Raw genomic sequence first — 13055 nt, 5'->3', positions numbered from 1 at the left:
TCTGAAGTTCAGGAAGGCGAAGTCACTTCTTCTTGTAATCGTGCAGCCAAAGTTAGTAGCTAATACATTTGATCCAATCCACGTCCTTTTGTCTAGAAATTACAAACATTGAAATAATAGGATTTTAAAGTTTTAAAAAATTCTTTGTCTAGTGGCTGCAGATAATCGGTCGTGTAGCTGGGTAGACAAAGCAAACCTATGTTATTTTGTTCTGCAAAATCTAATTTATCTACACTGCTGCAATGAGAGCTATGACCATCCAAAATGAGCATGACTGTTCCCTCAGGCTTCTTCGGTGCAAAATGGTTCCTTAGCCACAGAAGAAAAATGTCAGTTGTTACGTATGCCGACTGTTGTGACACCAAAATTATGGAACCAGGCGGCATACCGCTCTTATACTTGGCTTTTTCATTTTTTCCCTTCAAAACACATGCTGGAAGTAAAAACATACTCTCTCCATGGCAGCAAGCGATTACAGATATGGTTTCACCCTTTTCACCGGATGTTATTGCAGCTACACTATTAGATACCTTTGCTGTCAACACATAGCCTGGTATATTATTTAGTTGAAGTCTGGATTCATCTACGTTAAATATATTTCCAGGTTTATCAAGGAGTTTCTGCTCTATTAACATGTTCTGCAGCAATGAAAAGTAGTTTGTAACATTTTTTTTGTTTAAACTCCTAGATCGTGCCTGTGAAACTCCTTCCGATTTTCGGATTGAGAGTTCTGGATTTTATTTTAAGGATAAATGTAGCCAATCCATTCCGGCAATTTCCTTTTCGTGGTTAAACTTGTGATGCGGATTACATTTCTCGGCTAGTTTATATGCCATGGTACGTACTTCTGTTCTAGTCTAGTGCAAATCCAAATTTTTGTAATCTTATGATATCTTTTATCATCTTGGACCATGGAACGCCAAACTCCTTTGATGCTTCATTCAGACTCATTACATTCTGGTCTGGTTTTTTGTCTAAAACAAAGATGATAGTAGTTTTACTTATGCCGAGAAATACGCGTACATTCTGTTTTTTTAAATGACTGACAAACCAAATCAAATCTGACTCTTAGCACTCTTAGTACGGGAAATAATAAAAAGTACTACTTCTTGCAATCTTGCAATGAGTTACAAGGGTATTTATTTTGAACTTTTTATGAAGATGTCGATATTCTTATGGAGTTTAACTACTGAAACTTCTTCTCTTTACCATAGTCAAGTCTCGGGTTGAATTTTTGTTTTATCATCTCGATCCGATTCACTCGCGATTCAAAATTTAAAGTCGCAGATCTATTTTTAGATTTTATTCAGGATTTTGAAAATTTTCTGGCCGGAATTTGGCTCGAACCAAGTACTTACTAAATTAGTTACAACGAAGCGAGCTCGCGAGGCTGGTGTTGTATCGAGCAGTCTAAACGTTGAATAGGTAGTAAGGTAGTAAGAGCCAAAAACGGATTGTGAGAAACAATCAGGCAAGACATTACTATGAAGGAGATTAATATGGAAAAATAACATAAGAGATAGGTGCCAAGAGAACAATGAACGATAATAATACTCAAGTAATAAATATATATAATTTCAACATTTGTTATGAATCTAACTTCACAAAATGTTTCAGCTAATTGTTTAGATAGTGTATTTAATATGCGCTGTTGCTAAAATTTGTTAATAATAAAGTCTCTAGTCATAATCTATATAAAACATGTTGATAGCAATGCTTATTAGGTTTTGTGATAATTTATCAAGGAGTTTTAAAATGTTTAATAAAATATATTTTGACAATAACGACGGATAAATACATTTATATTAATTTTATTTTAATTTTATATTTAATTATAGTTTCAGACTAGTTTAATTCCTGAATAAGGTAAGTAATTTTACTATTTCTGTAGATATTATTCAGTGATACTTTATACGTGTATATTTAGTATGTATACTAGTCCTCTTTCCTTAGGGTGTTATTTTGTTACGGAGATTAGCAATCATATCAATCAAGATTTTAGTTTTTAGTATAAAATAAGCCCTTATTATGTTAAATGCAAACATTTTTGCTTGCACTCTCCTCTTCTCTAAATCATAGTGCCTTTGTATTCGTTACAACAAAATATCACATCTCAACAAAAACGTGCAAGATCCAAAACTTAATTTATATGTATATTTAACTGTAAAGAAATAATATTCCTTATTGAAGAATATAAAACTTATTTGATTTATTTCATATCAATATGTAAAGCGGAATATCCGAAACACATATATCAGCCAAATGAAGGTGACACACTGGACTGGGAAAACCTTGAGCAAGAAGAAGGTGAAGTTAAATTAGTGACTTCAAGAGAAGTTACCAAAGACATAAAAGTAAACATCAATCCGAGAAAAGTACCCTGTGTGTGGCTTTGATTTAATCACCTGGAACTAGATTTAATCACCAATAACCAGAGACGGACAATACCAATCACGATGATCACTACACTCTCCTTAGGGATGGGACTGAAGAGAGAAAGAGAGAGAGAGAGAGAGACCTGGAAAATAATTTAAATATTGATGCCACAGGGTAGTGCCTCAGAACATATTCCTACAATACACTTGATATCCCTGAATCAGATTATGTTACTTTCGCTGATGATATTGCCTTGCTAGCTGCTGGCGAAGATCATGAAGAAGTCACAAGAAAAATTAACAGCTGGCTTGAAAGCTGACGAAATAAATTAAACAAGACGAAATCAGTATACATTAATTTTACAAACAAAAAGGACCAATATATTTTTGTTAGTTTAAATAACAATCAGATACCATATTACGATACGGTAAAATATTTTTAAAAGAATAAGAGAATACACAATCAAGTATAAAAAAATGTATTGATTATTGGTAATATGATTCATCCTCTCAATCCACATAAAAATACTCATGTACAGACAGTGTTAGTAAAAGTAATTTAGGTGTCATCTAACGATTTCAAAGTAAAGTACAAAGATGCATTAACTCTTTTACTCATGGTGTTTAAAATTGTAGACACTAATTTTTTAGTATGAGCGCCACCCACAATTCGTTCGTTTTACAATTAGACAAGGAAAGAGAGGGGAGGCGTAATCGTATGGAATTGACCGAAGCCTAAACCGGCATCAGAAAGGTTGCCAGGTCATATTTGATCTCTTCAGTAGATTGTGAATAATGGATATATATCAATAAATAGATTTAAAAAAAAATATAATTAAACACTGATATAATGATCACTTTTTGAACATGATTTATCATTACATATTTGTTAGTAGATCGATATAGTGGTTCAGTAAATCAGTAAATTAAAGTTGAAATGGTAGTAGTTGAAGTAGTAATGGGCAACGTACAGGCACCAAAACATGGCTGTCACATTGAAACTGGCTTCACTTTTCGAAGGTTTATTAAATGAGCGTTATCTGTCCTCTCTCTTTCCTAGTCTAAGCATCAACCTGTAATAGCTGTTTATTTTATATGGTGGTTAACTGCGCTACATGTTCTATTCAGGTAAGTTCTCGTGAAATTATTGGTTATCCAGTCAATTTTATGCTTTTTTTTTGAGTAAAAGTATTACATAACATGTATATAAATATTTTCGTCATTTATTTCTTGTAGTGACTGTAATAGATCCCTAAAATTTGGTGTCTCCAATTGTACAGTTGTAAATCATGTCAAGGGAGAAATTTTTAACCGAAAAAGAACTCGTAGAACAGCTGGGAAAGGGCATTTCTAATATAGAAGGCCTTGAAAGTGATTGTAGCGATGACGCTATTATTATACCAAGAGACATTAAAATCCTTTACCTGATGACATAGAGATTATACTTGAACAACCAGACGAGTTTCTTAATGTTATTGAAGAAAGAATTATGGATGAGGATCATCCGACTTCCAAATTCTTAAGATTACGTAGATACCATCGAAACATGCCTATTTAAATCAAATGAAATCATATGGAAACAAGACATTAGGCTTGAAACCAGAAGTTTGTTCTTGGAAGAACGATCAGTGCAAAACCTTTCGCTTTAGAATGAAATGGATCCAATAGACTACTTCATGAAATATTTTACAGAAAACTTATTCGAACAAATGGTCGATTTTTCTTTCTTCCTCTTAGAGCTAACTTGCACTACTGCGACTCCAGTCATAGCCAGGATTGCGGCTGGTCGGATCCGGTTAATTTCACAAATATTGTAATGGGCCAACGCGAACGCCAGCTGGCCGTACCGGCCACATTTCGTCGATACTACCAGCTTCCAGGCCAGCCGGTCGTAGCGACCAAAATTAGTATGTACTCTTATAGAATAACGCAGACGACGGAAAGCCGGATTGTACCCAGACAGTAATCTGCACGTGTATTGTATAGTTTGTGTTGTATAGGCCTTTTTAAAAATGGTATTTACTTGACAATTTTTTCCTTCCGATTTATGATATGATTATATTGCATATCCAAAGCAACGGCTACCTTCGTGGCCTCCATTGCGCAACTGAAAACAAAAATTAATGTAGAAAGCCTGGAAAGAGGTGCGGCCGACGTAGAAGCAGCATGTTGCTGGCCACAAGGCTGGTCGCATTGTAGGTCGGACTCGATGCAGCCATGGTTCGATCAGTGGTCGTGGTCGGAGCCGCTGTAGTGCACGTTAGCTCTTAGTCACATCTCTCCACCAATTGACCTGCATCGCTCGCAAATGCTCCTCCACATCCTCATCCTACAACCATGGTCTACATATCCTCCTTGTCTCTTCAATTTTTTTCTATAACAATTTCAGATTAATAAACTTATTAACTTAGCCAAGCCGTTAGAAATGGTGGAATACTTAACATGTATTTCAATAGTGGACTACGTCCGCTATCTAAGGGACAATAACAAAAGCTCTTAGTGCAACTTCGCTCGTCATGCGGCATGCCACAGCTGATTCAATCATCTCGAAAACAGGTGATTTTAGTTTGGTGCTTTGTCTTACTTAAAAGAAGCCTTTGTTTTCTTATAGAAGAATTGTCTACCAAAATAAGTTTATATTGTAACACAATATGTTGCCACATTTTAATATTAAAATGTTGGCTTTTATTAAGTGTTGTGTTCTGTTCATAAAACTATTTTAAAAAATACTAAAGTAGGGTCTATTTTGTAACACAAAGAATGCCACAAAGTAACATCTTGTTTTTTTATTAAAATATTAATATTAAAATTTTTTATAGATACAATGCCACGAACCTAGTGGAAAAGAAAAATATAGTATCAATCAAAATACTTTATGGCTCAAAATTAATGACAAGCTCACAAAAAAATCTAGACAGCAAGAAGTGTTTAGTGAACAGGTGAAAAGTACGTTTGAAGTTCATGTAGTTTCTATTTTAGCTTTTGGTTTTCCATTAACCACTTTTGAGTTTCGGTATATTGTAAAACTGTTTTTATTGGACTGAAAATAGGCCTCCAATCGCACGATATAATAGGACTGCTTCAGGTTGGTTTGATTGTCAAGTTTTGATGAGTGGCTTCTACAACTATTACTTCCAATAATAAATCGAAGAGAAAGATGGATTAGTTCTCACGTTTAAATCAACAAATCATTCAAGAATGTGAGGCTAATGACATTCGTTTTATAGCATTACCATCCAATGCCACACATTTGCTTTATGGATCTGGACGTGGCTTTTTTGCGCTGTATGAAGTAGAAATGGCGGAATATCTTGAACAAATGGAAGTCATGTAATCACAATAGCAGAATTTCTTATATACTGAAAGATGAGTTTCCTAGTCTTTTAAAAAATAAGATGGACCAATTAGATGAGAGAGCAGCTAATAATTTAAAATGCGGTTTAAAAAAGACTGAAATTTTTCCTTTATGTCGCCATCAATTGTAACAGCAGGTGACCAAATAACTGAGGCTTTTAAAAATAGTTTTATATATAATTAATATAAGAACCTAAACTACAAAAGGGATATAGGTATACGCAGATAAGAAGAAAAAAACGTTTAAATGTGACACCAGGAAGAAGTATAAGCAAGTAATGACTTTAAGAATGATATTGTCACTGCTTTAAATACTAACAAGTACGATAAGACTCAGTCTGGGACCTCTGGCAACCAACAAGAAAAGCTAGAGAAATAATTCAGATGACTCAGATACTCATAGTGAAGATGGACATAAACCTGAATATATGGTAAGTGACGATAGTCTATCGGATGAACATCTCTCTAACATTGAAAAATAAAGACATTTCACTATCTAAAAAGTGGAAAAATCATTGGTACAGTACGTAGTCATACAATTTGAAGGAAAATATTTTCCTGGCCAAATCACTGTCTCCAAAACAGGAGCAATGGTAAATGTGATGGAACGTGATGGAAAACAATGGAAGTAACCTGAAAAGAGGAAGATATATTTTATTTGATGTGCAAAGCATTATTTGACATTCCAGAATCAAATGATACCTATCCTTGAACAAGCCTAGCTGTTTTATAAAGTTTCCTAATATTTATTGTTTTTACCTATTTAACAACATTTAAAACATTGGTGAAAACCATGAATTATCCGTCCGTTCGTCTTTCTGTCCATGAACACCACTTCTTTGTTATTATAACCGATAAAATGGCAAATGAGGCGTAAAATGAGAGCTTATAATCCAATGATCGTATTAAAGGTGAGAAATTTGACATTGGACTTCTGGTTCCTGAGTTGCAACCAGAAGTACCGTTTTAAAGTCGCCGAAATAGTACAAGCGATATATTATTCCACGTCCCTTAAATATTTCCGGTTAAAAATTTATGATCGGAAGGCCATAAAAGACTTACGAATACGAAGTTCAATTGTTGCTTGTTTATTTAGGTACCCTTATTTTTTCAGATTGTTTTGTTAACGTAGTAACTAAAGTACCTACCTACAAATTTTTGAATATTTTGTTGTTACCATGGCGTTAACTATATGGCAAATAAAATGTTTTTTAAATTTTTGTTTTATTCACTTCCAATATATATTTTTTAATAATTTGCTATATAATTTGTCTTTTTAAACCATTCTTTGTCACACAGTTGCAATTTCCTATAAATATCACAGAAAAACTTACGTGTCACAAAAAAACTCCATGCATCGGGTGACTTTGTGACAGCCTTCTATGACATTTTCTTGATTTCTATAACATACAGCGGATTATAGTTTCCGCTGAAACAGGGAAGAATGAGCTTTCAGGTTAAATTTTTAATATTTTAATAAAACGAAAGTATATGTACTCTATCATTAAAAAACCTAAAAGAGTGTCACAAAGTAACCTCATTCTATGGTATATATATATATATATATATATATATATATATATAATATAAAAATATAATATAAAATCTATGGTCATTTTGTAAACATTATTGTAATGCTTTCTGTATGTCACTTGCATGTCTGCTATATTGGAGGTAAGCTATTAGGTAGCTGCTTAACGCTTTACTTACTTAACTTAAGTAAAAAAGATTATTTGAGAGTTTATGTTTGAAAATTCAAAGTATAATTATTAAAACAATTTAGTTTATGGCTTAGGTTTTTGGACTCTACATATACCGATGTTCTACGATGAAAAGGCTAATTTTTCAAGATATATTTTACTATGGTCGTATACCTATATAAAAAACTGGAAGAAGGAATAGATGATAGTCAGTTTGGGTTCAGAGACGGACTAGGAACTCGTTATTTGCTTTTAATTAATTAATTAATAAGGGACTGGCTTCAATGCAGTTCAATAGAACTCTTCAGTGCAGTTCTTCTTCATCTCTTCAGTGTTTTAGTTTATATATCTGGATTTCCATGTATCGTTTTGTTTCTGGTAGAAGTTGTTAATTTATATTTTTAAACATGACCATTTTCCATTTTTTCCATTTTTTCATTTTCCTATAACCTCCTTGTTCTATGTTCTTAATTCTGAATCTGCTGTGTGTACTATAAAGTTTATTATTCCCTTAGTATTTCTTTCCTCTATTATAAAAGATATATTTCTCCTAAATATTGTTCCCAGAAATAGCTGTATTATAACAGAGCTGGTAATATTCATTTTTACGGAAAATCTTTAATCGATAATTACATTTTTACATTTATTTAAATTGATAACTTTTATCATTTGAATTAATTGAATGAAAATTGTAATATTATTGTTGATAACTACTTTTCGGCCATTCTTCCTTATTTTTTATACACCATTAGGTGAAAGTTACATACAGGTAAGATGTATTCTATAATATTTATTTGAATTTTGTACATTATAGAGCATTTTTTAAAAACTAGTGTACAGTCTTTCTTCATATGTTTTCTGGAGTTCATCAATATGTGAAGTGAAGAGCTCAAATCGAACTCATAAATGCTTCATCCAAAGGAGTTGTGATCCAAACCTTGCCGTGAATTTCAAAAAAATTGTTTATCTATATGTATCAGACTAAACTCTCTTAATAATTATTCCTAGTTTACGGAAATTTTTATTAAAACATTTTTTGTATATATTTCTAGGATTATGATGAAGCACTTGTAGTAAGAACCTCAATCCATTCGCTGTTTCAACACAATTCTAAAAACCATCATTCAAGCGCAAGGTAAAATTTTTGAGTATTTTGTTATTGTTTCTAGGTAGATACCAAGGTACCCTATGTACACTGCTACGATTGTACAAAAGTCAGAAATGGATGTACTGATTTGGAATTAGTATGTTAATCGTTTAAATTAAATGCTTATCACCAAGAGAATCACATAAGTTTCCATTATTTCGATGTTTTGTGCTAACTATACTTTATTTATAGAGGCAATACGTCACGCAGATCATCAGTGGGGGCCGATGTGGAAGAATCTGACTTACAATTTACCTCCAGTAATTCTAGCAGTCCACAGGTATATTGTCCCATATTATTATAGTACCTATATTTATTTCCAATTGAACTAGCAAAGTAACATAAAGCTACCGTACTTTGATCTTATACTGTTTCCAGTGGGTCAGCATTTTTATACGTGATCGAATTCAAGAAACTGAGTATATACGGGATGAGTTTTTAGTGTGACATCGGTCGATAATTCTATTGTGGTACAAGCTATCCAAAAAACTTATTTAGAAAAAATGTAGGCAATTATATTCTCCATACTTGGAAAATATGTGGAATTCTACAGGGTAATATTAACTACGTGGTATGGCAAACGTACAATTTTTTAAACGGGACATCCTATATATTTTTTTATATTTGTATTCCTCTCATAATTCTTGTTCTTATAATATTGGGCTTTGCACTACTATACAGAGTATTTAACAAGTTATGACCATTTTTACTTGGAAATCCCTATTAAATCAATACCATGTATATAAAGAAATAATGCATAAACAAATTATGTATTTTATATTATAAAGTAAACAATAGATTGTAGTTTTTAAATTAAGTTTAATTGCGAGTTTCTCAATTTTTTTAAATAGATAACCACATATTCCTTTTAAAAAAATTATACTATTCCACGTAGTTATTAATTACCATGTAAAATTCCACATATTTTTCATGTATGGAGAATATCATTGCCTACATTTTTTCTAAATAAGTTTTTTGGATATTCGACAACATGCGCAACAGATAAGTAGAGGGGTGGGACAGGGCTGTGTACTTTCACCATTACTATTTAATATATATTCTGAAGAGTTATTTACGCAAGCACTTGAAAACTGTGCGGAAGAGATCAAGATAAATGGTGAAAATATAAATAACATACGTTATGCTGACGATACAGTCATTATCGCTGAAAGTGAGACAGACCTGCAGAAGTTACTAAACACAATTTGTGATATTGAAGAACAGTTTGGTTTAACAATAAGCATACAGAAAACAAAAACCATGTTTATCAGTAAGAAGGGCAAAGTCATTACAAGGATCCAGAAAAAAATGAAGATATTGAGCAAGTGGACAAAATGAAATACTTAGGAGTCTAGATTACGGAAGATTTGAATCCGAAATAAGAAATTCCCTCATGAATAGAGCAATCAAGAGCAGCCTTTTTGAAGATGAGGAAATTTCTGAGTAACCAAAGACTCAATCTGCAAATCCGATATCGGATGGTAAAATGTTATATCCACTATATTCTTCTTTTTGGTGTCGAAGCCTGGACTGTTAATGTTGACTTAATGAGAAAACTGGAAGCTTTTGAGATGTGGCTTTTAAGGGGAATTTTGAAGATATCATGGACCGATCATGTTACGAACGAAATGGTGTTGCACAGAATGGGAAGAGACAGAGAACTTTTGACCACTATTAAAAGGCGAAAGACAGCATATTTGGGGCCCATACTTTTAAATCATAAGTACGAGTTGTTGCAGCTGATTATGAAAGGTAAAATCGAAGGAAAAAGGGGTCCTGGTAGACGATAAATATCCTGGCTGAAAAACTTTCGCGACTGGACCGGGTTAAACACACAGACGCTCTTAAGAAAAGCAGAAGATAGAGACGACTTTGCAATAGTTATAGCCAATCTTCATTAGTGGAGACGGCACTAGAAGAAGAAGAAGAAGAAGAAGAAGAAGAAGGATATTCGATACCATAATGGAATTATCGACCGATGTCCCACTAAAAACTCACCCTGTATGTATATTATGTAAAACTTCATATATAACAGTAGGCTATTACCCAATAAATATAATTGCCATAAGTCAGTACTCACCTCAGTTTGCCGAATTTTTCAGTCAATTCGACCATAATGAATGCATTAAAACTTGTATTTGAAAGAGTTATTAATTACAGTTCAAACATAAAATATAATAAAATATTGATCTAGTGATTAGATAAACTATTCGTTAAAAGTTAGGGATATTGTTAGAAAGTGTTTTAACAAATTCAGTTTTTAAACATGCATGGGAAACAATTTTTTATTTTGAAATAAATTATATCCGTTTTGCCAAATCCCAAAATTGAAAAATTAAATAATAACTTTTATAAGGATTAGTGTGCCTTTCAGGAGCTACAATAAATGCTTAATAAATGACAAAGTCAAATGATGATTAGCTGAATTCTTACAAACTTGAACAGACCGGTGTGAAGATGCGGTGTTAGGAGGTCTTGACCGATAACGGCGTAAAAATTTAGAACAATATTTTTAAATGTAACTTGCCCTGTATAAATCATACGTTCATCTTACTATGCTAAGGCACTACAATTGTTATATGACAATTGCGATATTTCAGAGGCTAGGCCAGACTGTTGTATTTCTGAACTTTGGTGAGTAGAACTATTCTTCAAAAAGACGTCTGGATTTCAAATTATTCTCAGAAAAGCCTTAAAGCTACTATCGAAATCATTGTTCTTGTCGCTTAAAAAATTTTGTTGTTCAGGATTTTACTGTTGGGTGAACGTAGCAACTCTTCGCATTCCAGTTAGAACCTGTTCCGCAACATTTTCGATTTCGTTGTAACAATTAACTATTGAGAAACTACACTTTGCTCCTTCTACTTCTTGTTCGGCTTTTTCCCATCATGAATTCGTCGGTCTGAGGTCTCTATCTATCATACCATCTCCTGTGTACGTTTTCCATCTTATAGCAGGTCTTCCTCTCCGTCTTCTTCCTAGCGGGTCCCAATCCAATATTCTTTTCGGCTAACTGTGCTCTGGCGTTCTTGGAACATGCCCGTACCACTGCAGGGCTATGTTTTCCAACTTTTTTTGTAATTGGACATTCTACCTCCATTCTGTTTCATATTTGCTCTTGATTGTATGCTGTATTCCTGATCGAATTACTGATTTCCGATTTAGATCTTCCGTAACCCAGTAATACAACTATGTAAAGACTACAAAGATTCCAATCCAAAGTCTTTCGTGATGTCTGCAATGCGCCATGGTATGTGCCAAACGATGTTATTAATCACATCTGAATGTTGAAACTGTTAAAGAAGCAACCGTCACTCAGGGTACAAATTAAGAGACTATGATCTCATTCAAATCCACTCGCCAACCACCTCCTGACGCCACCACTGCTCAGACGACTTAAAAGGTTGAATCCTCTAGATCTCTCCAACACCGCAAGGAACTTGATAGAAGTTACTCATTTGTATAAACGTTAAATATTTTATAATAAAAACTAGATATAGGTAACGGGTGCTCACCACTGGATGTAGCTTCCACTGTGTCACTTTTCTATATCTTTCAAACATATTATTTATTGTTATATTGATAATAGATTGCAATAAATAAAGTTAAAAAAATATTTTAGAAAAAAGAGCGCTCTAAAATCCAGGTACTATAAAGAAGTTATACAAATAATTGGTTTTTGATAATATAGTTATAGGAAAATAACACCTTCAAAATTATATGCTTTTTCTAATTATTTTTTTTTTTTACCAGAGGAAAGTAGAAGATCAGGGAGAGAATGAAGAAGGCTCGAGTGACTATTCTCCCAAAGTACAAATAATAGCAGCTAGTGGTAATAATATAATTGCCGTAGCCAATCCTGCTCTAGCGATGTCTCCAGCTATTATCCCACCCCTTCATTCTAACCAAATATTGGAAGCCAGAGAAAATCGGACAGAAATAGATTGACTGAAGAGCATGGCCACATGTAATATTATTTTGACAGATCATTTTATAATACTGTGATTTTATATGTTATCTGAAAATCATTAGAGCTGACTGATATGTTGTAAGTTATATTTTAAGACAAGTGTTGATGTTTTTCTTCATTCTATAATCAAAACAATTCATTCTTTTGTATTTAACAATTTTATCCATTTTAAACCTTCATTTTATGTAATATTTAACTAGCTGGAGATTTAAAGTATATTTTGATAAAGTACAATTTCTGTAGCCATTGTTAATAAACTTTGTTTAAAATGAGCTGGTCTCGGGTTTAATGAAATCCATAATATTACCTGTCGTTCTTTTAATTTACCCCACACAATCTTACTTAAGGAACTAAGAGCTAAAATCGATAAAACAGGACTAATATCAGAACATTAATTTGATTTCCGCAGTAAATACATTATTGTCGAACACAAATATCGTATGGTCAAAAATTGTAAAGACATAGAAAGCAAAGAAACTACATTGCTTCATATATATAAGAAAAACAAT

General features: G+C 33.0%; 1 protein-coding gene across 1 annotated transcript in view; it reads left to right on the top strand.

The window, feature by feature from the left end:
- The window catches only part of nab (NGFI-A-binding protein homolog), a 70534-nt gene extending 57720 nt beyond the window's left edge, over nucleotides 1-12814 (top strand). Inside the window, exons 5-7 of the mRNA XM_072546801.1 lie at nucleotides 8482-8564; nucleotides 8769-8856; nucleotides 12330-12814. Coding sequence (XP_072402902.1) covers nucleotides 8482-8564; nucleotides 8769-8856; nucleotides 12330-12524 — 366 coding nt within the window. The 3' untranslated portion in view covers nucleotides 12525-12814. The remainder of the gene's footprint in view (nucleotides 1-8481; nucleotides 8565-8768; nucleotides 8857-12329) is intronic.
- Nucleotides 12815-13055: the final 241 nt, after the last annotated feature.

The sequence above is a fragment of the Diabrotica undecimpunctata genome, chromosome 10, assembly GCF_040954645.1.
Source record: "Diabrotica undecimpunctata isolate CICGRU chromosome 10, icDiaUnde3, whole genome shotgun sequence".
NCBI classification, from domain to species: Eukaryota; Metazoa; Arthropoda; class Insecta; order Coleoptera; family Chrysomelidae; genus Diabrotica; species Diabrotica undecimpunctata.
This window is presented reverse-complemented; position numbering and strand designations above follow the sequence as displayed.